This window comes from Gambusia affinis, linkage group LG14 (genome assembly GCF_019740435.1).
Source record: "Gambusia affinis linkage group LG14, SWU_Gaff_1.0, whole genome shotgun sequence".
NCBI classification, from domain to species: Eukaryota; Metazoa; Chordata; class Actinopteri; order Cyprinodontiformes; family Poeciliidae; genus Gambusia; species Gambusia affinis.
In genome coordinates this window covers 14,123,605-14,148,204 of record NC_057881.1, presented here as the reverse complement: position 1 = coordinate 14,148,204, position 24,600 = coordinate 14,123,605, and the positions used below count along the sequence as shown (strand labels likewise).

The following is a 24,600-nucleotide window of genomic DNA, read 5'->3' as shown; positions in this document are numbered from 1 at the left end:
TAAGCTGTATGTGTGTGTTTGCTGCATATACACCCTAATTTGTGTGTCCATCTTGCATCGCTTTGTTTAAGTCTGTGCTGGTATTTTTTTCAGATTAGTTAGAGGATCAGTTTTGTTTAACCACATCAAACCTGTGTATATTAAACCCCATCTCTGTCTCTTTTCAGATATCTGTGAAAGAAATGGAAACAAGTTTTATACAGGGCAAACATACAAAGAAAACTGCAATTTATGGTACGTAAATTCTAGTTTTCCATCCTCTTTTTGTATCAGCTGCACACATGGCTTCAAAATTTTATGTCTTTCTTTGATGGATTTTTCTGTGTTCTCTATACATGCATTCAAGAATATTATACTAACATAGAAGGTAAACAGTTCAAGTTGTGGTCGAAACAACAAAACATCAACTTCTTAATAAATGATTTTATCTCACATTTGTGTCCTGCAAAAGCCTTCATATCCCTTGAAGTTTGTTAAACCTCTTTCAAAATCTGAAAGAGGTTTCCATTCATCCTTTCTTGAGTGACATGAAGCATTGTGGTGTGAAATAGACCGATCAACAATGTGTCCACCTGCAACCTTCACTGGTGACATGATGTGATGAATCTCGATGTCTCCAAATGTGGTGCTTGCAGTAAAGACTCCTGTCTTTACTTCAGGAGTTCAGCTTCACTGTTAACATTGCAATTACTAACTAAGTTCTCTCTACTTTGTGCGATACTTAAGTATCGCATCAATTTTTTTTATTGGGCATCAATTTTTAGTAAACCAGCTGATTTTGATGTGCAGATAACAGCAGGAACATTTTCTAAATGGATTTAAACTCTTCTTTTTTTTTTTCTTTTTAAAATATTTTTGCAAATCCTTTTCTTCATGTGTTCGATTATTATTCCCTATACATAACTTAATTTATGGGCTAATTTAAATAAAATAACAGTTCAGTAGTCTGAGTCTGCAGGACAAAAGTAGCAGCAAGACAACTCGAACTAAAACAAAACAAACCCATAAAATTTCCCCTTATCTGCTATTAGCAATATTGTGTTTACAGACAGCTGTTTCATGTTGCCCTGAGTTACATGGCTAATTTGATCGTAAATGAAGTAGTTTTCCTGTTTAGCTTCTACTTTGGTGTAGATAAAAATGCTATAAACTTCAAAGGACAAAACTGAACCTGGATCCAGTGAGACCAATCTGCTTGGTGCTTGTTTTGACTCCTGGTGTAGATTCTAATGTGAATCTTCTTGGTAGTGTTGATTTATTTTTTCCTGTTTGCTGATCTTGAAGGACGTGTTTACATCTCCCTCCCTCACTTCAGCATTTCTTAAAGCATGATTTGGAAAGATTTTAGGTGATAGCAAGCACCGAGTGACTATAGAGGTCATGTGGTTACTTTGTTTTTCTGCAGTCTGGGAGACAAGCATCAGATCTGAAGACGAAATGAAAGTTAAATTTCTTTATGTTCATACTGACCGATCATCATGACCAATTCTGGACAGCTCAGTGGTCTGTTCAGTTTGGGATTTTATTTGATTGTAAGAGTGACGTCTGAATAATGTTTTCTGGGAGCATTACTTTATTTTTAGTCATAGCATTTTTTTTCAAAAACACGCCAGTCTGACCCCTCAGCTCAGGGAAAACTGCAGGACTTTTATGGAAACGCTGCAGCACGAAACAGTGAAACAAAACCAAAAGTAGCAACTTTTTCAAAAGGGTTAACAGGATGACATTTTGAAGAACAACAGAATGTAAAAAAAGAACTCATAAGAACAATTACACGAATAGAAAAAATATTTTTGTAAAACAACTTTTTTATTTATTTTTTTGTCATTTTTTTTGCATGGCCTGGCTTGGCAGCTTAGACACCCATTGGGTAGACACCCAACATCTTCAAACAAAAAATATATTTTTAGTCCTGTATGTTTAGCACAAGAACGCAGAAAACTGTAGTACTATTTAACTGGCAAGAAGAACAACAAAGTTTCATGCTTTACACGTAGTTCAAGAGCAAAACTGGGAAACTTCCCAATGCAGTGTACATCTTTGCAGTAACCATGCCCATCTCTAATTTCTCACCATTCACACAAAAGCTGTCAGGCACCACACGACAAAAATGTCCGGCCCGGATAGTGTGTCAGCCAGAAGTTGCCAGATCCCCTGAACCAGAACTGCAGGAAAAGAACGATGTACTTTGTTTCATCTGATGCTGGAATGGGGAACAAATTTCTCTGTCCTTGTGAAGTATCTACTGGCCCTTTATTTTCTTAAATGTGTTTTGCAAAATGGTAATTGTGTTTTTATGATCAGCCTGTAGTGCTGAGTGTGTTTTGAACATCAAAATCCATAAGATCAATGCTATAAAAAAAAGACCAACAGGGAAAGATGGATTATGACTCCAAGCTAAGTCCAAGCAGGTCAACAGAAAGCTCAATGTCTTTCTGTTCCTCATCCTAAACTTGTTTCCCCATCTAGCAGAAATTCTTCTGGACGCACAAGCTCCCACACGTGCTCCATAAGGCCATACGCATGGCTTCTTTAAAATGTTACACCACACAATGACACAGAGGGGAAACTGACCCTCCCTTTTCCTACTCCACTTATTAATTTGCCAATGTGTGTTCTCTTAGCCCTGCAGGGTGGAGATCACAGTTTCCTCTTAGAGCTGACAGCCAGCTCTCAGCTGGCTCCCTCTAAGCTGTCCCGTTGGCAGCAGTCAAGCCATTTAAAACTTGAATCAGTTTCTCCTACATGTAGCTACTGGTTGAAATAGAAAGGGGAAGCCTGACTGTCAAACTAATATAGAACTGACACTTCAAAAAGCCCTGCAGGGTGATTTACACCTTTCCACATTACAGTTGATGCCTGGAACTACTCTGACTGGTAAAAATGTGTTGCAGAAGATCTGATGAAAAGGAAAAAAATCCTAATATGCACCTTTTCTTGCCTGTCTGATATCTTTCTGAGATTTTTTCTCTGTGAAAGCAGCATATCTATACATAATCACTATGAAACATCACACTTTGGGGACAGTCTGAAGAACTCTCTTTGATTTGGCTTCTTGTGGGTCCATCTAGATAACAGCCAATGACATTAATTTCAAATCTTAACTACATAACAAGTATCTAAACACACAAGGTTTTGAGACACTATGCAGCATGCCATCTGAGCATGAATGTGGTTGTTCTGTTTTTAATAGGTAGTGTGAATGTTAAATATGGCTTCCCATTCTTGTCACTGCACTCTCATTTTATTTCAAAATCTCCCTTTATGCCCATAAGTCCGTCATCAAACACATCTCCATGTGCCCAGACATTACTGTGCAGATGTGCTGCTTTTTTCACTTCCTGGTTTTGACAACTGTGATGCCTGTCTTCTTGTTGAAAACAAAAAGGCTAAAGGTCGTCATCACTTTCTTCCAGTTGAAATATTTTCATGTTCCCACTGAGAAACTAGCCAGTGCCTTGCTGGTATCAAATCCCGTATTTTAAACATAATGTGAAATCGTTAACTTGAGCATTGCCTTTGCTCATACTGTATACGTCTTAGACACTTTGGGTGGAAATGTTGCAATCAGATGAGTTACTCATTCTTCTGGTTTCTGTCTGAGTAAAAGGTAATTGAACCTGTTCATCATTGTGCATGCTCAGTAATTGCCTCAGGTTGGTACTTTCTTTGTAAACGGTGAACCATCCCATACAGTCATCAACATTGTTACCTGATGACTTCATTTTTTTGAGAAACTCTTAAAGTAAAAACATTTTTATAATGCTACATTCATGATGTAAATGAGCATTGATAAATTATCTCTAGTATGTATTTAAGCTTAACCAAAATCAATATGAGCATATGAAAACTTATTTTTATTTATGCAAAATATTTTTAAATGAAGCAGAGGCTAGAATATATAGTATGCAGAGTAGCTAAATTTTACATCATCTGGCATAACTCTGAGCACTAGATAGCAATTGAGTGTTTATAATGAGAACATTTTTATGTCTTGAATTTGCATCAACATGAATAAGTAGTGTATAAATGCCACCTTTGCTCTGAGTTGAATTTTGAGCAAATTTGGAACCTCTATAAACAAAGTCTTTACGGAGTTTGCATACATCCTGACTGATTCTGTATCCAGATGTTATTGAAACTGTTCCCATTAGACATTACAATTCATTCAGAACTCAAAGATCATTATTGCTTCTCACAGATTGGTTTGAACAATAAACAGGAAATTATTCCCCTGAAGAATTTTAGGAAATCAAGTGGGATCAAGGAGACCTTTTTGCAAGACCTTGAAAACATTCTTAACTATTCATTGTTGCGTTGCCGTAAGTTCAGCTGTGTTGAACTTTTAAAGCCCTTTGGTCAACAGCAACATAATAAAATGTGTAAAACAGCTCACCATTAAGAGCTTTTCAGGAAGTTTTAGTCATTTACCTTGATGCGTAAAAGAAGAAAGGACAAACTAAATCCATGTATTTTTCAATGACTCATCAGCGTGAGTCAGCTGTCTGATTCAGTTTTTGTCACGCACAATTTTCATGGACAGTACTGGAGCATTTATTCTGCCCTAACATTAAAATGGTGAGAAAATGACACATTTTTGAATTCAGGTTATGTAAAAAATTGTTTTAGTTTTGATAAAATAATACAAAATATGTGAATATTCAGAGCTGTGCTCCCTCAATTGTCAGACAACACAAACATATTCAGACACACTCCTCCAGAGTGAGTCATTAAAAAGTAAATTACTTTGAAGTATTACAGCAATAAAAGTCTCTGTGTGTCATTATTCATATCCCGCTGCCTTATCTTGTTGTCTTGTAAAACCTGACTGGTTTTCTTCATCTGAATGTTTCCCTAAATCTTTCCATATTTTTCCCACTTTCTTCCTCTTGCATTGCTCTGTTGATTAATCTCCTTTTAGGAATCCCACTTTGAATCTGGGTTGGGTGTTTTTTATTGGAGTTGACTTTATTCATTGTTGATTTTATAAATGTGACTAGTGATTTTGTGCAGCTGCTGTCAGCATTTGACGACGCTCCATGCTTTCTGTCTTGGTGTCTTGCAGCACATGTGGATCCTCGGGACGCTGGCAGTGTGAGCAGAATGCTTGCCTTATTGAGCCGGACGTCATTAATGCCGTCAACCGAGGAAACTACGGGTATAAAACAAACAAGCAAATGAAGTTAATGCATTTAATTGCTGTTTTAGTGTGGAGGCTTTTTGAAGATAGAGAGTGATCCACATGTTGCAGTAATTTTTTTCTTATTCTTTCTATTTTCAGATGGAAAGCTGCAAACTACAGTCAGTTATATGGCTTGACTTTGGATGAAGGCATCCGATTCAGACTGGGCACAAAGAGACCTTCCAGCACTATTATGAACATGAATGAGATTCAGGTAGACCCAATCTTCATCCCTGTAAATAAGGCTAAGCTGCATTGCCTTTGTCACATTTTGTAATATTACAAACACAAATGTCAATATATTTTGTCAGGATTGTTTGCAGTAGAGGCTGTTGCCTGGTTCAAATTCTGGTCTGAGGTCTTTCTGCGTAGAGCTTGCTTGTTCTCCCAGTGCATGCATGGGTTCAATCGGGTCCTCTGGCTCCCCACAGTCCAAAAATATTTTAGGTTAATTGGTGTACCCCTCTTCTTGCCTATTGACCACTGGAAATAAGTATCAGCCCTCCTTTGGCCCCACAAAGATGAGCAGTAGAGACGATGAATGGATGCAATGGAATAAGACAAAAATTAGCGCATATTTTCTTTTCTGAAAAGAAAAGTAAACATTTTTTAGGAGAAATATGAGATTGTTAATTTAGCACCCAGCCTCCTTTGGTAAACTATGATAGCTATAAGTCTTTGAGGTATTCTCTAAGCTTTGCACACCTATTGGTTAAGGTTTTTGCAACTACAATACTTCAAGCTCTGTCAGGATGGAAGAAAAGTATTCTTGAACATTAATTTTCATGTTCTGTACTCGTTCTTGGCCATTCAGACACATAGATATAACTTGAGCTAAACCTTTGTAGCTCTGACTGTCTGTCTTGGGTTGTTTTCCTGCTGGAAGTTGAACTTTTACAATATCAAGTCCTGCGTCTGTTTGTGCTTTTGAACCTCCTAACAGGTTTATTTTCTGTCCTACATGTTGTTCCATTCATTTCCCCATCAACACACATCCCATAGTATGATACTGCAACTACCATATAATAAAATTATTACAATAAAATTTTGTTTTATTGTAATAATTCAAGACCGTTATAGAACACATTAATATTCCATGTAGACTGAAATAGATGAAAAAAGGAAAGTGATAGTAAAAAGCATCTATAACATGTTCAGTACAGTTAAAGAGGACAGCATGTTCCGTGATTGCTGGAGGCTGCATCCTTAAGCAGCCGGTGGGAATGTGCCACTTGGTTGTGTCTTTTGCTTTTTTACAGGCTCCCACATGCTTCCTCACCAGTGAGTCCCGATCAAAACATTTTTCACTTAATGAGGGGGTTTTGTTGGTATGCGATAGAGGCCCTCCTCTCATTGGCTCCATCTTTGTTTACATTCTGCCCAGACAGATTACATAAGACGGAAACAAAACATTGAGCAACAACTAAGATGAGGGAGGCAGGATAAAGAGAAACCCCCGTTTAGTTCATGCTTTCCATCCATCCCCACCCAAACAGACTCCTTCTTCTGCTATCAGCATGTCCCTACCTGTGTCCCTACCAGCATCACAGCTCGTTCACACCTCCCCCCGCCCCTAAATTGTACAGTCTGGGATGCTGTGATTACATGACTGACTGTAGCTGAGAACCCCAAACAAAAACATATCTGCCAACATATTCTTGCACAATTTGTCTCTCTTGCCAGGATGGCTGCATTTTGGACTTTGACTCTGCAGAACGACAAATCTTAAAACAGCAGCACATTCCTTAGTTATACATCAAGAGGCTGTTTCTGCTCTGAATAACGCCGTCATTAATCAGTGGAATGTGGTGCAGGTAGCCAAAGTCTTCACGAAACAGAGGGAAGTTTATTAGACAGAAGTGTCTACTCCGTTATCACACCTCACTGGCGGACTGGGCGAGTGTCCAGCCTCGAGTCTGCTATCTGAGAGTTATCTGCGAATGAATGCATGCCTGAAAAATGCATTCAGATTTACACTGATGTAAGCATACAGTTCAAGGGGGATCAAAGGTTCTTGTGTGACCCAGGTCTAAGTGGTTCTAATTGCCTGTGCAGAAGCCTCTTCCACTGTGGAGTTGCTTAGCAAGCTTATATAATCTTGTTGGGACCCAAACTTGTCAGACAAAAATATTTTAATTGTTCCTTTTACATGGAGAGGACAATTGTTAAATATTTAACTGTTCTGACCTCACTGGACTTCTTTGCACATTCTTCATCCAGGAGTTACATAAGCCTGAATGTTAATCAGATTTATTCATTTTCAGGGTATATATTAACATTTTACATAACTGTTAATGCCAGTGCAGCCTTTGAACCTTAAGTTGCAAAACCAAACAAACCAACAAGAAACCCCATGAGTTAAATACTGTTTTATTCTGCTCTTACAGATGAACATGGACCCTCAGAATGATCATCTACCGCTCTACTTCAACTCACTGGAGAAGTGGCCCGGGAAAATTCACGAACCGCTGGATCAGGGCAACTGTGCCGCCTCATGGGCTTTTTCAACTGCAGGTGGGTTTTGAGGAGGACTCACTCTGAACAGAAGACAAATATATTGAATGTTATAGTGAGCAAAAGAGGACAAGCATGAACAGGCACAATGTTTAGTCTTTGCGTCTTTTCACCAGCTGTGGCATCAGACCGAATCTCCATTCAGTCCATGGGTCACATGACTCCTCAGCTGTCGCCCCAAAATCTTATCTCCTGTGACACACGCAACCAAGGAGGCTGCGCAGGAGGCCGAGTAGACGGAGCCTGGTGGTACCTCCGGCGTCGTGGGTGAGAACCTTGCGTGTCACGCAGAAAATAAACATACTCTTATGCGTACAAAAGGCTGAAAGGATCTTCTTTTTTTTATTAAAGAGTTGTGACAGATGACTGTTACCCATACCAACCTCCGCAACAAAGCCCAGCAGAGGTGGGGCGTTGCATGATGCAGAGTCGCTCAGTGGGGCGAGGCAAGAGGCAAGCCACACAGCGTTGCCCCAACACACAGAACTACCACAACGACATCTACCAGTCCACACCGCCCTACAGGCTCTCATCCAACGTAAGAATTGCACAACCACAAAAACCTCTCATAAACAGATCAACAACAACTCACAGAAGGCATGCATGCGTGCATAAACATCGACTTACACGCCTTCTCATGCACACATAAAATGAGATAAAAATAATTCTCCAAATTTAATTTTTCATGTAAAATATGCATGGATTTGTCAAATTTCATCATGCAGTAGACACAACTCACTTGATTTAGTTTTTATTTTTGATTTACTAGCGAGTGTCTTGCAGCATTATGATGAGTAACAGATCTATAGTGTCCTCCATGTTTATTGGTAGCCCTCATCATAAATTTTTTTTTTTTAAAAAACCCTGAAAATGAATTCATCTTTTATTACAGTAGCCTAATTTCACACAGTATAAATTTAGAGTTTTCTTTGCATTATCTGTACATAAGGGAGGGTTTGCATCTTTAGCTTGTTGTAAGTACTCTCTTATTAAAAAGGATATAATATTAATTTAATATTCACAGTTATACAATAGGGACAAACTACTACTACTATTATTACTCCTACAGTTAGGCAAGACAACTTAATTTATATAGCACCTTTCAGCCAAAGACAATTCAAAGTGCTTGTACAAGAAAATTTAAATAAAAAAAACCCAAGCAGATTAAAAATAGACAAAATAAACATTAAAGTCTTGAATAAGCTACTACTAATGATAATAATACTAATAATTTGATGCACCATTTCATGGAATAATTGAATTGACAGATAAATTTGATGTGAGCAAGTCTGCAAGTTTAGTGAGTAGCTACTTTTATGTGGACATCTGCTTTGCTCTCCTGTCTTTGCCATCTGAAATAGTTTGAGACAGAAACAAGAAGTCACGAATAAAAATGTAAATAGTCATAGGTACAATAACTACCAAACCAGATTTATTGCTATATTGTCTTTATTATGCAGATGATAAATATGCAGAATGCAGTACTTAATTTATCTGCAAGAGCTTTATGGCATTTTTATACTAATTGTTACAAGTGTCAGCATGATTTAATTTGAAATATATGGACAAACAAATCACTGATAGTATTACACCGGCTTACAGACTCCACTTTAGAAATGTATGTATAAAATCATAATTTATTGCCATATTAAATCTTTGAGATTTACTGGAAATTAGATTGATGTGTTTTCTTTTTTTATGACTTTATCCTAATGTTCTCAGTGCCATTTTCTTTACAGCTTTTAAGAGTTTAGCAAATCAAGATATCGATGAGTGGACATAAGAGCATGTCATTAAAGCAGTGGAGCTACTCTAAATGTTTACAGACAGTAAAATGGTGGAGCGCCTTTTTGATTCTGACTATAAAAGATGCAATGTTTCATCTCCACTGACCTGCAGCCAGGTTTGGGTTTTATCTGCTAGCATCAGTCTGCTAAATGACAGATAATGATTTTCCAAATCATTATAGTCTCTTGTTTCTGCCCCCTGACTGCCTCTGAAGTCAATATGGAAGGCATTAAGAGCAGCAGGCTCTGATAACTCAATTTCTTATATCTGAGTTTTTATTCCAGGGGGATTAGATTTCATCCTCTCTGTTTCTCAGACCAGATCTGCCTGTTTCGTTCTCTCTTGGCTGTAAATTGTTTTGTTTTATCTCATCTTTTAGGAAAAAGAGATTATGAAGGAGATCATGGATAATGGTCCTGTGCAAGGTAAGGCATTGTGCCTAACAAAAACCTGCGTTCTTTCACTACTTGTGGTAATAAATATATTTTTATTAACATTTACTCCTAACCTTCAGTTAAAAAATAAAAACAAAAGGTTCAGACCATGCTGTGGCATCCTAAACCTTTATCTAGACAATCTTACCCTATGATGCCATGTTTGACCCTTGTGACATTTTGTCCAGGGTTTCAACTCTGACCCTAGCAACCTAGTCAAATGATTGACTTTTATACCAGAAGGGTTGACCTGACTTTCCTTGACAGTCTGTCTCTGTCTGGTGCTCATCTGGGCCACTGTCAAGTACTTTAAAATAGAAAAGTCGGTAACACTTTATTTGACGGGTTGTGAATAAGACTGTCATGATGCTGTCATAAACATGACATAACACCTGTCATAAACATGAGTAAGTCTTCATGAATATTTATGACTGTTGTCATTAAGTATTAGTCGGTGAATCATGATACTTTTAATACAAAGTTCACATTATTTAAAATGTCTTTGTTATGATAACTTGACATTAACCAAGAAATCATGATCTGACGTAAATTTGTTGTAATTTGTCATGTTTATGACGGTGTCACGACAGTCTTATTCACAACCCATCAAATAAAGTGTTGCCGAAAAGTCACATGTATGTGTGTGTGCAAAGTGTGTGTGCGTGTCGTTTCTAAACCCCTGCTAGCTTCGTGCTCATAGTTATTGTTCAGAAGAGCAGGCAGGAAGACTTTATTGGCCTCATTTCAAGTTTCCTTTTCGACATTAAAGTTGCTCCTTGTCACAAAGCTAACAGGGCATGTGTGCGTGAGCTTTTGTGTTATATTTATCAACCATGTTTATAAGTCATTGCAGTCGTCTACAGCAGGAGAAAGGCATTCACTAAAACTCAAGACAATTAATCCAATGCCTTGTGCACAAATCTAACCTCTTGAACTTTTACATATTCTGTTACATTACACATTTTATTAATCAAACACAAAGAAGTGAAAAGTTGCAAGGTGAGAGAAACAGTAAAAGATGACTTCATCATCATCTTTGCATATGAAAACACTACTTTGGGCCTCTCGACTTCTTCTCTTATTAATGCTCTCTTTGCCCAAACCTTTCCGTTTAGTTGGAAGTCTTACAGGCTTTGCTGTTCTGGCATAATCTTTTTATTTTCAGGCGATGGATTAAAGAGAGCTCTGAGATGCTGAAAATCTATGATATTATTTTAGAACCTAACTCAGCTTTAAATTTGAAAGCTGAGTGAATAAGAGGGGTGAATATAAATTCACAGCAAGCTTTTCAGAATTTTATTGAGCAAGTCTGCAAGTTTCATAACGATGCACAAGTTTGTGTTGGACTGTTCTTTAAAATCGTAACAAAAAAAAAAGAGGCTATGTGGTGACAAAATAAGAAAAAGTAGTTTTACAAGATGAACACGCCCACACAAACAGATTAGCCTTCTCTGATGTGTGAATGTGTTTGACTTTGGGGTCTAGTTGCTCTTTAATTAATCCATATTTGGATAAGATTTTATCCCTTCACTATTATAGATCCAGGGAGGTATGTGTTTTAATCTGCTCTCTAATTATTCCTGTTTGTTTGTTCTTACAGCTATTATGGAGGTCCATGAGGACTTCTTTGTCTACAAGAGTGGGATCTACAAACACACTGATGTCAGCTTTGCCAAACCGCCACACTACCGCAAACATGGCACACACTCGGTCAGGATCCTTGGGTGAGTTCCTGCGATAAAGTACCAGTTAACAACGGGTCGCTTGTGGTTTGCTTTGTGAGTTCAGTCGTCTGGTGGCTATGAGACTTTTTAGCTTGAACATAAGCACACAGGATATTAGATGTGACTTTTCAAATGTTGAGTGTGATATAAGAGTAGAAAAATGAGACAAAAACTTACGTCAACCATACTGATCAAAGTCTGGATAAATATTAGATTGTTCATTAAACTGAGAGTCTGTTTTCCCTCCTTTCATACTAAAAGGTGTTTATGAGAAGGTGAATTACTCCTTTATGGAGTAGCTGCCTGATTTGGGTTGAGTTCAAATTCTCCCCTTGCACATGTGTTTGCTCAAAGCCAAAAATGTTCTCGTGAGTAAGCTTCCCACCCAGACTCCTGCTCTTAGAGACACACCTTTGGCTCCACTCCTTGGTTTGCTCCAGACAGCGTTCACCCTTCCCCCATCCTGTAACTACGGTGACCACAAATATGCAAGCAGGTAGCCGACTGACACACCTGGAACTGCCCACCACTCCCCTCTGTCTCTCGTTATTCCTCTGTCCTTTTCTGCTTTCGAGCCTCATCTCCGCCGTTGGCTCTCTGTGCGCAGACAGTCCTGCTTCCCGTCTTTTTCAGATCCTTGAATCCTGACTAAAATAAACTCGTTATCATTTAGACAACCCCCTCCAACCCCAGACAGATAGGTGCTCGTTTCATGCTGCTGCACGTCTCATACGGAGGACAATAAGAGGCCAGAGGTTTCGACCTTTGAAATATCATCAATAAGCCTTCTACTCATAAATATTTGACAAGAATCTTCCCTGTAGTTCATCGGGTAGGTTTTGACATATGTCTGTCATTAAACAGATAAAATCTCCCAAATGTGACGTAAAAGTAAGAAAAATGAACAAGCGGCTTTCAGAATGTCAAGATGTCTACCGCAGGGGTTGAAGAATGTGTTTGGAAATAGTTGTTTATCTCTGTGTGACCAGATCCCGCAGGGACAACTGTGGAAAACTCCAGACAGGCTAGTTAAGCCTGATTATTGAAGCATTTTTTTTTTTCTCTACCTGTTTGGTCAATTATGGGAAACTTATCTGCAGCTTTCATTGTCAGCATCTTTTTCACGTATGTAACATGTCTCTTTGAAGACCTTTAATTTGATAACAGGAGCTTCAAAATGATTCTAATATGTGTCATAAAAACGTCTTCTTGTAAACTTTTGTTTTGTGTGAGATTTTGTGGGCCAGCCAGATTCACAAGGATAAGAGATTGTGTCTTTGATGTAGACAAGGTTAGATTTAAAAGACGATGCATTCAAAGAAACTCCACCTGTTGATTTGCAGACAGCTGTGATGGTGGATTTACTTTTAGAAGAGTCCAGAAGGAGGTTTCTTAGTTTGTTTTGCGTCGTTTGGGGATCACCATCTTGTCAGCTCATCCAAACAGACATTAGAAAATGTGATTGTTGGATACTCGCATCATAAAATCCCCCAAAAGTGACACAATAAAGTTGAATATCAGTGAAAAGTTAGTTTATTTTAGGAGCTAAATTTTAAAAATACTTCTCATAAATAAAATATGGATTAATCAAACACAGAGTAATGTATTTCAATTGCTTATGTTTGTTGATTTAAAAAAACAAAATCTAGTTACTGAGTGTTACAATTATTGCTTATGTTCTTAACACTTCTTTGTGAGGTGGCTCTGATTCAGTCCACAGCTTTCAAAAATCTCCTCAAAACTTTTGAACGGACTTTGCTTCACAATCCTCTCAAAGCTCTTGTTATACCTGTAACTTCTGTGCTTTTTGTCAAACACAAACGTGTGTTACAAACTCACTGTCTGCTGGAGAACTGTCAAGTCTGCAGTTTTCCACGTGGTTGTGCAGGCCATCGCATAACATGTTGAGGTTAAAAATCCTTCATGTGGACTCAGCGGTGCGACTCGTATACAGAGGCCTCGACTTGGCCGTCACAGGTTTGAGTCCTGGCCTGCTGACCTTTGGTGCATGTCTCCTAAAATTAATCAAAAAACTCAAAGACCAACAAAATAACGTTGACACTATGGTTTATCTACATGTGGACAAATTGCTTTTTCACAGATTTAAGATGGAAGTACAATAGGTTTGAAAAGAGCAGTAGAACAAAATGGACCAGTCAAACTGGATGCAAACTTTCACTTGCTTCTCTTTACTGAATTGCGTCTTTGGTGGTAAATGCTGACAGTAACATTGTTGTTTCTCGGCGCTGCTCTCATTGAGTGGATGTATCTGCGGCAGGTTCATATGGAGATGAGGTAGTTGAGGGCTGCTGTGGTGCTCTGCGCTGTTTTGCAGCTCAAACCTGCCACAGGCGTCAGTGTGTTTAGACAGGCCAAATCCTGTAGCTGTGTGTCCTTTAAGCCCAGCGCCTGGGAAAGTTTGCAAAAAGAGCATTGAGGTCCAATGTGGTGGAAAGAACATTGTCTGGGATGCTGATCCTTACCTCACCGGACAGAGAAAGGGGGATCAATCGGCCTGAGAAGGGGTACGAAGGGAGGGATGAGGGGAGTGTACGCAGAGGCACGGTGGTATGTCTATCATTGTCCATGAGTGAGTGAGGGAGCTTATTGTGGGTCTGATAAGAGATAAGTATTAGTCTGATTCTGTCTAGCTCTGTCTCTACCAGTAAATACGCTGGAAGGCATGCACATGGGATCTCCCCCAGACACACACGTATAAGTATAGGTGTGTTTGTTCCTCATTCACAAACACCGACCTCGATTCCCTGCTCTGTTTCGGGCTTCTCTTGCGGCATGTTGTTGATACAGCAGCGTCTGTTTTTAGTCACGCCGACGTTTGACCACACTTAAGAAAACACTAAGCCCAGACGGTGATGGACAGCTGGCACTGCCGGCCGGTGTTGGGGAAAGCGTATTAGTTGGCAGAGAGTCCGACCTTCCGCTCTGTTTCCCCACATTCCTTCGCTTTATAAAAAGATAACAAGGGATTGGAAACCGGGAGTCTTTTGGGAAATGAAAGGCCCGGAGTGGAAAAACAGGATGGGAATTGGCTTTGGGAGAATATTTTGATGATGCTAAGCAGAGACTGCATGGGCAGCCGCTTTGGAGACCATAATGGGAATTCATGGGCTGATGCCAGGGTTTCCGGAGAGCAAATTTGTTGGCAAGCACAAGGAGTAAAGATAAGGTTCACATGCTGTGCCTGTATGTTTTTAGATGTTTCATCCTATGTTGGTGGACTGACGTGGTGTTCATTTCCTCATAACCTATCCCCTGTTTCCATGTCTGGAGAGCGGAAATGCCCATCAAAACGGGGAATTCCATGTTGTTCGGCTTAGAATAGCATCTGGGTGTGAAAAGAGAGCGACAAAGCTATAAATATCTGGTTTTCAAAATGTTGTTGACAAGATAAAAATAATTCATTTGGTGTTTACATATGCACTACCTTAAAATCCTGATATCCTGGTAAAATACCTTAAAACCTTCGTTTTGCTTTGTGCACAGGTGGGGAGAAGACAGAGGCTATAATGGGACACCAAGAAAATACTGGGTATGTTGCTTTTTTTCCCCCAAAACACAGAGCCATTGCTTTTCATGTTTCTGACCTGAAAACATTCCTCCCCTGAAGTACAAAAAAGAAGAAATAATCATTGGTTGAAATTGTTTATGGAGTTGCTGAATGATGGATTTTATTCTCAGATTGCTGCCAACTCCTGGGGAAAGAACTGGGGCGAGAACGGCTACTTCCGCATCGTTCGGGGAGAAAATGAGTGCGAGATCGAAGCATTTGTGATCGGCGTCTGGGGCAGAATCACTATGGAGGACATGCAGAATCACCAACATCGCCGCAGACACGTTTAAAAGAAGACTTTTGTGATTTTGAAACCCCCCACTGTGATCTTTGCTTTTTTGCTCTGCAGCAGAGAACGTCACTGTGTCCCTTTAACGAACAAACTGTCTGGGAGGGCCTCAAAGCTAAAACCTTGCTTTACAGTGGGGGCGTCTATGCAAACACTGTTAATTCACTTCTTCATTAGAACAAACTGCCCAACTTTATCTGTCAGATATATATATATATATATATATATATATATATATATATATATATATATATATATATATATATATATATATATATATATATATATATATATATATATATATATATATATATATATATATATATATATATATATATATATATATATATATATATATATATATTTGAAGCATCTTGATTTTGCCTTGCAGTCTCACACCTCCAGAGACAACACATCCAGAAACGTCCTGGCATCTGTTGGACCAAGCTCATTTCAGAGACGATGTCAGATGAAGAAGTTAAATTTGCTCCTTTTATCCTTCAGCTTCTGCTAGCTCTAAATCTATAATCCAGAGAAACCAGACACTGCAAGCAGAGCTGGGCGAAGTGGAAATCTGAGAGGCAGATTATCAGGCATCAGTCCCTGTGAGAAGGACACTCCCCTGCTAAGCGATGAAACCTGATAATATATCATAGATGACCCAATGATATTAACCTGTCAACCATACAAAAGGCAAGGTTTTACCCTTTTCTTTAAATTACAAAGGACACTTCTCAGGCTTTTCACAGTTTCCAAAAAAACTAAAAAATAAATCAAGACAACAGAAGTTTAAGGTCATCTCCAATTTTAAAATTGTTCAACATGTCTACATGCTTGTGAAAGAAGAAACGCTTCTAAGTGACATGACCATATTAGTGAAACACCTGGTTGCTTTAGCTCTAATGTAAGCCTAAATGCAGCAATTCATTTACAAAGTAAAGCAACAATTCTCAGTCCTCACAGTGAAAAGACTGCAGACTGTAATGCCTTAATGAGACAGAGGCAAGTCTGAAACAAGTGTCATTGTCTTAATTTACTTGATTCTCTGTACGCTGTTACAGTTTATGTTCAAGATGTTATTTTTGTTGCAGTTGTACATTAAAGTTATATTTTATATATGTGTTTTAAGACCAACTGTGTAAAAAATCTTCACATTTCACTTCTTTTTCTTTCCTTTAAAGCTGTTGTGCTTTTGCTGCAAACATTTGGATCACAATGCAAAGCTGCTGCTAATGTTGCCTCTCTGCCACAGTATTTGTCTGGAAATATTTTTATTCGGTGCCACGCAAGTATTCACAAAACTTTTTATCTTTTTTTTTTCCATGTCAATATATTTTAACATTTTATGTGAAAGTCCAACACAAACCAGAGCATAATTTTGAAGTAGAAGAACAAGAATATTTGGATTTCTGGAGTCAGTCTTGTCTCTGATTCTCAATTGACTTTAGTATTCAGCTTTGACTAGACCATTGTAACACATTAATTAGTTTTAATTAAAACAATTCCCTTTTAGCTCGGACTGTGTACTTAGGATGGTTGTTCTCGAAGGGGAACTTCAATGGCTGTTCCATATCTGTCCTGCTTCTGCTGAAGAAAAGCATCTCTGCAGTATGATACTGCCACCACCATGCTTTACAGTGGCAGCAAATATCCACTTTGATGGAACAGTGAAGTTCTGGTCTCCTTTGACCAGAGCAGTTTCTTCCACTCTTACGCGGCTTCTGGAAAACAGGAATTGTTAGTTTTCCCTCAGTGGTTTCAGTGTTCCCACTCTTCCATACAAGCCAGACGCCAATAGTGGGAAATCCTTTTCAAATTTTTTTTTTTTTGGATAGAGGATTAAACAACGCTCTGTAAGATGTTCAGAGAATATTATTTTATAACATAACCCATTTTTTAACTTCTCCACATCTTCCTCGCTGACCTGTCTGCCGTGTTCCTTGATCTCAATGATGCTGCTTGTTTACTAATAAACGTCTGATGATTTCACAGAACAGTTTAGATTTATATGGAAATTGAGTTACACTCAGGTGGACTCCATTTCATCAGATGACTCCTGCAGTTAATTGGTCATGCTTTATTTTATTCATGGGCATCAGAGTAAGGAGGGGTGAAACAAAAATGTATGTACACTATTTCAGCTTTTAATTTTGAAAGCGATATGTAAGGTTTCTTCCACCACACAATTATGCATTGATCTGTCAAAATCCCAACAGAATTTAGGTTTGTGGTTATAATGTAGAAAAACAGTGACAAGGTTCAAGGGGTTTGAATGTTTCATTCTATGGAAAACTAGTTCTACAAAAAGCAGATTAAAGTCACACCAGCCTTTCTTTTTTTTTTTTTTTTTTTTCCAAATGTTCCTATATCTTTATTTCTTTTTTTTATTCAGCTTCGCCAGACTTGAAAAGGAAAGCTCAGTTTGTTATTAACTTGTTTCTCAGATTACATCCTGGGCCAGCTTCAGCTTTGTCTTCAAAAGATATTTCTCTCTCATCGTGTCTTGTGATCTTTAAGGTCTTTCCGTCTTTGCTTCAGGCATGAATGGGCAGACAGATGTAAAAGCACAGAGAAACGTCTGGATGGACAAGCAATGTGTAATGCAGCGCAAAATGGAGGGATTACTAATAGGACGGTTGCGTGTCTTTTTCCTGAATCTGTGTGTTTGTGTTGAAAAGAGCAAAGTCAGAAACGGATCAAAAGCTGCTAAAACATCTATGAGGAAACTTCAGCCTTACACTTAGCAAAACTTCTTTACGCTCTTCACACTATAAAAAAAAAAAAAAAAAGTTGTTTCAAAAGATGAACTGATATGAAAGTAGAAAACCCCCAAAAATTAGGATGTGACCAAAACTGGAAGAAAAATAAAATCTCCACAGTTTTTTCTAGGCATAATTTATAATAAATATTGAGGGGGGGGGAAAAAATCTCCTCTCCTTTCCTTATGCTTTTATTATTGCTGATTTCCATTTTTTTCTCCAAAATGTTGTCCATAGCTGCATCCCGTCACTTGTACCATCACCCTGGTAGCTTCAACGGACGTACACCATAAAGTTGTACATTTGGAGTGAAATAATCCATATCTGTCTCATTTGTGTGTTGCCTTTATTTATGGCGAGATGTGTAAATTATATTCTTTTACTTGTGCAATGCTTCAACAACATCTGTATTTTGTTCTGTGTGCACTTGGAACAATCCCAGATTAGTGTTCACCTCCCCAATAAATGTCTTTCTAAAACCAGCTCTGATCTGACTGCAAGAAATATTCATTTCAGATTTCTTTAGACGTAGATAGATTATCCAGTGAAAAATCTCTCTGCTTGCATGTTTTTGTGGTGAATAGTAACAGGAGGGGATGGATGTGTGGGCTGAGGACAGTTTTCATAAGTCCTGCTGTGTCATCGTCATGTTCCATCACCAAAAGCAAAAACTCCAGAGAAGAACCGGGGGGAAAAAAAACTTTAAAAACTTGGATTATACAGTCTACTTGAGTCTTAAATGACGACATTCATGTAATGAATGTGGTCTTCATTACATTATGAAGACTGAATACTATGTTGCATTGTACTTAATAAGAAGGAAACCATACAGATTTAAAACTATTCAAGGAATTAACATCAGATGATGTTTGGGATGTTGGACAAAAATCTTAATTTGTGTAAAATCCACCTAAATATCAAAATTTGGTTTTTCCCCCCATAGTCTTTTCACATGTCGATACAAAATACATCATATTTATGTTTTATTGCAGAGTCATTATCTGAAACAATAAAAAAAAATCTTTCATTTAGGTGATTTCATAATGTGGGGGATAAAAATCCCATATTCATTGTTTTTACAAAAATTACTAGTGCCACAATCAGGGTCGCTGCTGACGCTTCCTATTAATTAAATGTATCTGAAAAATGTGGTGATACATTGGTCACTGTTCTAAGTTTAGTAAAGTATTGAAAATTCTTCATTTAGTTTTCAATAAGTTCCTGTTCTTCTCAGCCAGCCAACATCTCTGTTTACCTTCCACACAAAGTAAGGAGGTCAGAACAAATGGTTAACAAAATCAGCCAAAGTTTATGTTTTCAATCTGAGTTTTCCTTTATTCTTTTTTCCAACTATATATAATACTATGTAAAATATTGATGTATAAATACCGATATTTATGCACCAAAAATGTATGTACACTTTTTCAGTTTTTAATTTTGAAAGCCAAAATTAAACACTGAATTTTTAAAAACTGCGACTACTCAATATTTGTAGTCGTAGAATCTTTCCACTTTTTCACAATAGTCTCTAACACCTGAATTTATCATGTTTTTTTTGTTGTTGTTGTTTTTGTTAAAACATAGAATGAGTGTTTGATACTCTTACATTTGTACAAACTCTGCATTAAATGAAATGTCACTCATGATTTGAGCAGCGATAACTAAAAATAAATTGTGACATTTCCCTCTCCTAAGACCTGGCCTTTGTGGATGATTTAAAATGCAATGATTAAGACTCCGGACAACATTAGAAGGCTTATCTATTTCCAGCAGCCTCTTCAACCAAGTACGGAAGCTGAATCTTTCTCCAGACTTGTTTACATTTCTGTCATTGTTTCTGCGTCACAAAGTAGTCAAAGCATTCATTACATCAGCTGCAGCTCTCTTTTCTTCCTTGCTAATGAAGAGAATTAGCGAATACCAAGAAAAAGGAGGAAACGGCATTCAATGATACAGTGTAGTTAGGCAATCAGTAGCGGGAGCCCTCCACCCAGGTTCCACGGCCTTTGGCTGCATTTTTTTTTTTTTGCAATCAATCTTTGTTCAAAGCATCGTCTGTCAAGGAAAATGATAAGGAACATCCTGCTGGGTGGAGGGTAAACCCTTTCCCATGAAACTCACAGCTTTATACGGCTGATTATGACTTTTGTCAGCTTATCAAGGAAAAAATTCATGAGACAAACGTACAGCCCTCAGAAATTTGACATTTTTAATTCAAGTTATAGAATGAATGCTCAAAATCTCAAAGTTTTTTCTGCATGTATAAAACAAGAATCTATCTGTGTTTTTACATCATATCCAGTTAAACAAATTCACATTTTCGCCATACAGGAATGATGAACAATCTTCTTTCTGTAACATGTTTGTTATCTTAGTCAATGCAATATTCAAATCAATTGTGTTAAGCAAAGGAAGAGCGTGTGGTCAGCTGTGTTAGTGCTGCCATCTGCTGGCGAATAATGCCTTGAGTTTGTCAATGTTGAGCATTCCTAGAATAAAAACTGCGTTCCCGCGTCCTTTCATAAACAAGTCGAGCAGACCGCCAAAGACCTGCGAGAGCATCTCCATCAGATGTTGCATCTTCACTGGATCAGTCGTGACTCCCCTGCTGCTTCTTGCTTGTCGATCCAAACTAAGAGTTCTCTGTGTTCTGGAGACATCTAGCGTGGCCCAGTTCCTCTCCGGAACTCACACATTCTGTAGGCGCATATGTAGAAAATACCTGCAAGAGACCGCACTTATAACGGTGTGGCAACTTTAAACTTTGCAGCAACCTGGGTGTTAATGCTGCTTTCTTTTAGAGTGAAACATGGGATTTGTTCTGAGAATGAAGCTTTTAGATGGTGTTGGATTTTGTCATTTCACACCTGCAAAGAAGGTCATGAGCATGGCTACCCAGCCCAAGATGTAGGACCAGGAGAAACGCCAGTCGCTGAAGCGCTTTCCCAGGAAGTTCACCGTCACACCAGTGTAGATTGCCATAGCCAGCAGCACAAAGAAAGCTGAGAATCAGACAGTTCATGTCAGTCATACTCTACATTTAAAAAACATTGACTGTGTCTTTTGTTCTATAGGCAAATGATGGAAACCCACTGGAGATAAAAAACATGATTCCTGCAGCAAAGGAGCGGTTGAACCTTTCGAAGGAGGAGAAGTGTGAGAAGGACATGATGCCGGCGATGATGCCTGCGAAGCATGACATTCCCGACAGGATCATAAAGGCCCTGGTGGCATTCCAATAAGCTGGAAGGAACAGGAAGAAATCTTATTTCATTCTTATCACTAAACAATTTAATGCACTCACTGGTGTTCCATTGTACAACCATTCGCACATGAAAACAAGGCAGCATTTCTCTCTGTGTTTCTCAAAAGAGAAACTAAAAGAAATTTTAGAAAAACATTTACAGTAAGTGCAATAACATAAAGTGCATAATCATGACAACCGGTCAGCAGTTTAACAAAGAGAGACAGTCTGGTGGTTCTGCTTTTGATCCTGTGGCAGCATGTGCCTTAGGGCAGAAGTTCAAAAACCAGAAGGGGTATTCCATAGACTCTTTCAGTTCCCCTCACTACCCACAGCAAGGCCCTCTTGTCTGCCATATTCCAACTGGATCACAACAGCAAGGTGAGAAGCACACAAACACACACACTCTGCTTATGCACACACTTAGACACATATGCACTAGGGTGGGAAGGACATACTTGGCCGGTAAAGTGTATAAAAAAACTTTACCTCATTATAATTGATCAAATATGAGTCAATAATCATCTAATTGGAACAGGAACCTGTTATGTCATCTAACCAACCAATATGATCTTATTGGCCCATCATTTCTCTGCTGAACTGAGTCATTGTGTTAGCATTTTTGATCAGTCCCCATTGTTTTTAATAACAGACAAGAATCAACAAATACAGTTTTTATAACTTAACATAGCTTTGCACCAAAAACAAAAATGTACTAGGGGCACCAGGTGGCTCAGTTAGAAGAACACCGAACAATTTGTTTTAAATACGAAGATTCTTTGCTTTTTCTTTTAATTGTTTCAAATGTGCCTGTATTATCAATGTATTTGCAGAAAACTTCAGAGCTTAAATGAATGTTTTTAAACTGAGAAGACACACAACAAAGTTTGAACAGTAAATTAACATCAGGATTCACCAAACATATTCTTCATTTCAAAGATGACTGAAAACATTCAGAAAAAAATCTCACAATTCATGCCTTAAAACGCTAAAATTTTGAACCTGGAAATGATCTTACCTATGCTGTCGGTCTGCATGTAGCACTTGTTGGACATGCAGTACCGCCAGAGACCCTGGTGGGCGTAGTTTCCAGACAGACGATACTGCATCCAGTAGTCCGTGGCGGTGGAGACCACCAGCAGGATGTTGCCCACGATGGCACAGAACAGGCCCCCACCCATGAAGCTGTACATCTTGAGCTGAGACAACGGGGCCACTGCAGAGGAACTGTGCAATAACAAACACATCGTAGACACCAACTTGGTACTTAATACATTTTAACAACTTATTACCCAAGACTTGTTATGGAAAGGCTGGAAAAAGGGGGAAAATAAAGCAAAAGCCCTTCTTAGAATAAGCCAGCAGAAGAGCAGTTTTCAAAAAACAGTGTAAGCTATAGAACAAAAGATGAGAAATATGTGGTGATATTTGAGGAAGGTTTGGTACCAGTTGTTAAAAGAGTCAACCCCAAAGTCAGTCATTAAAATTAGAAAAACGTTTCCTGCATATCAACTTCTAATAATTATACTCAATGCTGCATCTCCTCTAGAATCTGTGAGAAGACATTATCAGTGCACATAAGATTTCCAGAAAATACATTTACCTTTGCTTTACTGGAGACATTGCTAAAACAAACCTAATAAAAAGCTTCTATTATGTTGCTGCGGCTCGTTCCTCGTCCAAACCCTCACAGGCATTTGCTCATGAGTACAATGAGGTTAAATCTGATTCTGCAGGCCTCTGTCCAATCACACACAGGTAGGGAAACCCACTCAGATACACTCTCTTACCTTGATTCTGGAAACGTACGCTCTCTACTACCCACCTTGCAGAGGTAAAGAATGAAAAACAGAGTGGGTTGTTGCTCTCTTTGGGAGGGGGCTACCAGGAGAGAGAGAGAGAGAGAGTTTCAAAGACAATATACAGGCAAAAGGTCGTCCTCTTTTCTTTTTTTGTTGATGGAGGCAAAATCCTTTACTGCCCTCAGTCTTCCTGTGGGGGCTGCATTTGAATGAGAACCCTACAGTGCATGTGATTTGTACATGTTGGTGTATCCCCAACAGGGTTAATGGGGCCTTGGAGAAGGGGTAACGCAGAGGTCCTTACCTTTTTTTTTTTTTTTTTTTCAGAGAGGGGCACATTTGTTTGTTTGTAAATGGTGTGCTCTAGAACTGGGGATGTGCATAGGTATGCAGGACCAACTGTGTCAATGCAACTTGCTGAAACTAACACTTTTCTTTCAGCACTGCCTCAATGGGGCGTCACATAAAGGGTGAATGCTCCACAGCATGGGGAAAACACAGCAGCGTTTAAAATCTGATAAAACATAAAAAAATAAATAAATTTCAAATGCACACCAGCTTCTGCATGTTACTGTAAGAAATACTTTCAGCTACCAATATAACATATGAAAAATAAATACATTTTCAGTTACCTTACTTTATTGTTGATATAAAATGCTTTTAAGTCTGTCTCCACACTGTGAACATGTCAAGCCTTTCTTACAAGACGCTTGACTCTTTTGTTCACATGAACAGCAAACAAAGAATCAAAATCCTAATTCCTTGAAGAGATATATTTAATAAGACTCAGTGGATGACAGATAATTGCAAAATACAAGCATTTTACTTATTTTTTTTACTTAAAAAAAAAGGATAATAACAGCATACACAATTCATGTAAGCGTTAGCAATAGAAACAGCTAAACACATAGGTATTGAAGAAAGAGTTGTTTTGGTGGATCAGAAAATTTGTAATAACCAAAGAAAGAAAACTGAATAGCTCCTGGAACAGAAAAAGTTTTTTTCCAGGAAATACAAACAGCTAAGCAAAGCAACATTGATCTAGGAATATGTTCAATGAAAAAGTAAAACAAACAGAAGACACAACATTTAAAGTGGTATTGACACATCTCCCTTTGCTAAGTTCAAGATACCTGAGCTGTGAGTAATGTTAATGAGCGAGAAAAATGCAAAAAGAGTCAAAAGAAGAAATTGTTCCATCATTGTCTAAGACTACGAAACAGGAGAACTCTACATGTGTGATCAAATACCAGTGAGAATACAAAATATTATTGTCAGCAACAGCTCTATCAA

General features: G+C 38.3%; 2 protein-coding genes across 3 annotated transcripts in view; one reads left to right on the top strand and one right to left on the bottom strand.

The window, feature by feature from the left end:
- tinagl1 (tubulointerstitial nephritis antigen-like 1) overlaps nucleotides 1–15,699 on the top strand; it is a 38,427-nt gene extending 22,728 nt beyond the window's left edge. Inside the window, exons 5-14 of the mRNA XM_044138546.1 lie at nucleotides 168–234; nucleotides 5,066–5,158; nucleotides 5,282–5,396; nucleotides 7,570–7,696; nucleotides 7,813–7,963; nucleotides 8,048–8,234; nucleotides 9,864–9,909; nucleotides 11,519–11,642; nucleotides 15,147–15,192; nucleotides 15,342–15,699. Of these exons, the coding sequence (XP_043994481.1) occupies nucleotides 168–234; nucleotides 5,066–5,158; nucleotides 5,282–5,396; nucleotides 7,570–7,696; nucleotides 7,813–7,963; nucleotides 8,048–8,234; nucleotides 9,864–9,909; nucleotides 11,519–11,642; nucleotides 15,147–15,192; nucleotides 15,342–15,503 (1,118 nt within the window). The 3' untranslated portion in view covers nucleotides 15,504–15,699. The remainder of the gene's footprint in view (nucleotides 1–167; nucleotides 235–5,065; nucleotides 5,159–5,281; nucleotides 5,397–7,569; nucleotides 7,697–7,812; nucleotides 7,964–8,047; nucleotides 8,235–9,863; nucleotides 9,910–11,518; nucleotides 11,643–15,146; nucleotides 15,193–15,341) is intronic.
- Nucleotides 15,700–20,756: 5,057 nt separating this feature from the next.
- LOC122843646 (lens fiber membrane intrinsic protein-like) lies at nucleotides 20,757–23,399 on the bottom strand. Of its 2 annotated transcripts, XM_044138540.1 has the most exons (5): nucleotides 23,296–23,399; nucleotides 22,524–22,732; nucleotides 21,355–21,504; nucleotides 21,129–21,263; nucleotides 20,757–20,983 (listed from the first exon to the last, which is right to left on the bottom strand). In XM_044138540.1, the coding sequence occupies exons 2-5, from the start codon at nucleotides 22,696–22,698 to the stop codon at nucleotides 20,922–20,924; spliced, it is 522 nt and encodes a 173-aa protein (XP_043994475.1). In that variant the 5' UTR covers nucleotides 22,699–22,732; nucleotides 23,296–23,399; the 3' UTR covers nucleotides 20,757–20,921. The 2 variants fall into 2 exon arrangements, with proteins under 2 accessions (XP_043994475.1, XP_043994474.1); XM_044138539.1 differs by lacking the exon at nucleotides 23,296–23,399 and having other exon boundaries at nucleotides 22,524–23,044.
- Between the last annotated feature and the right edge of the window lie 1,201 nt (nucleotides 23,400–24,600).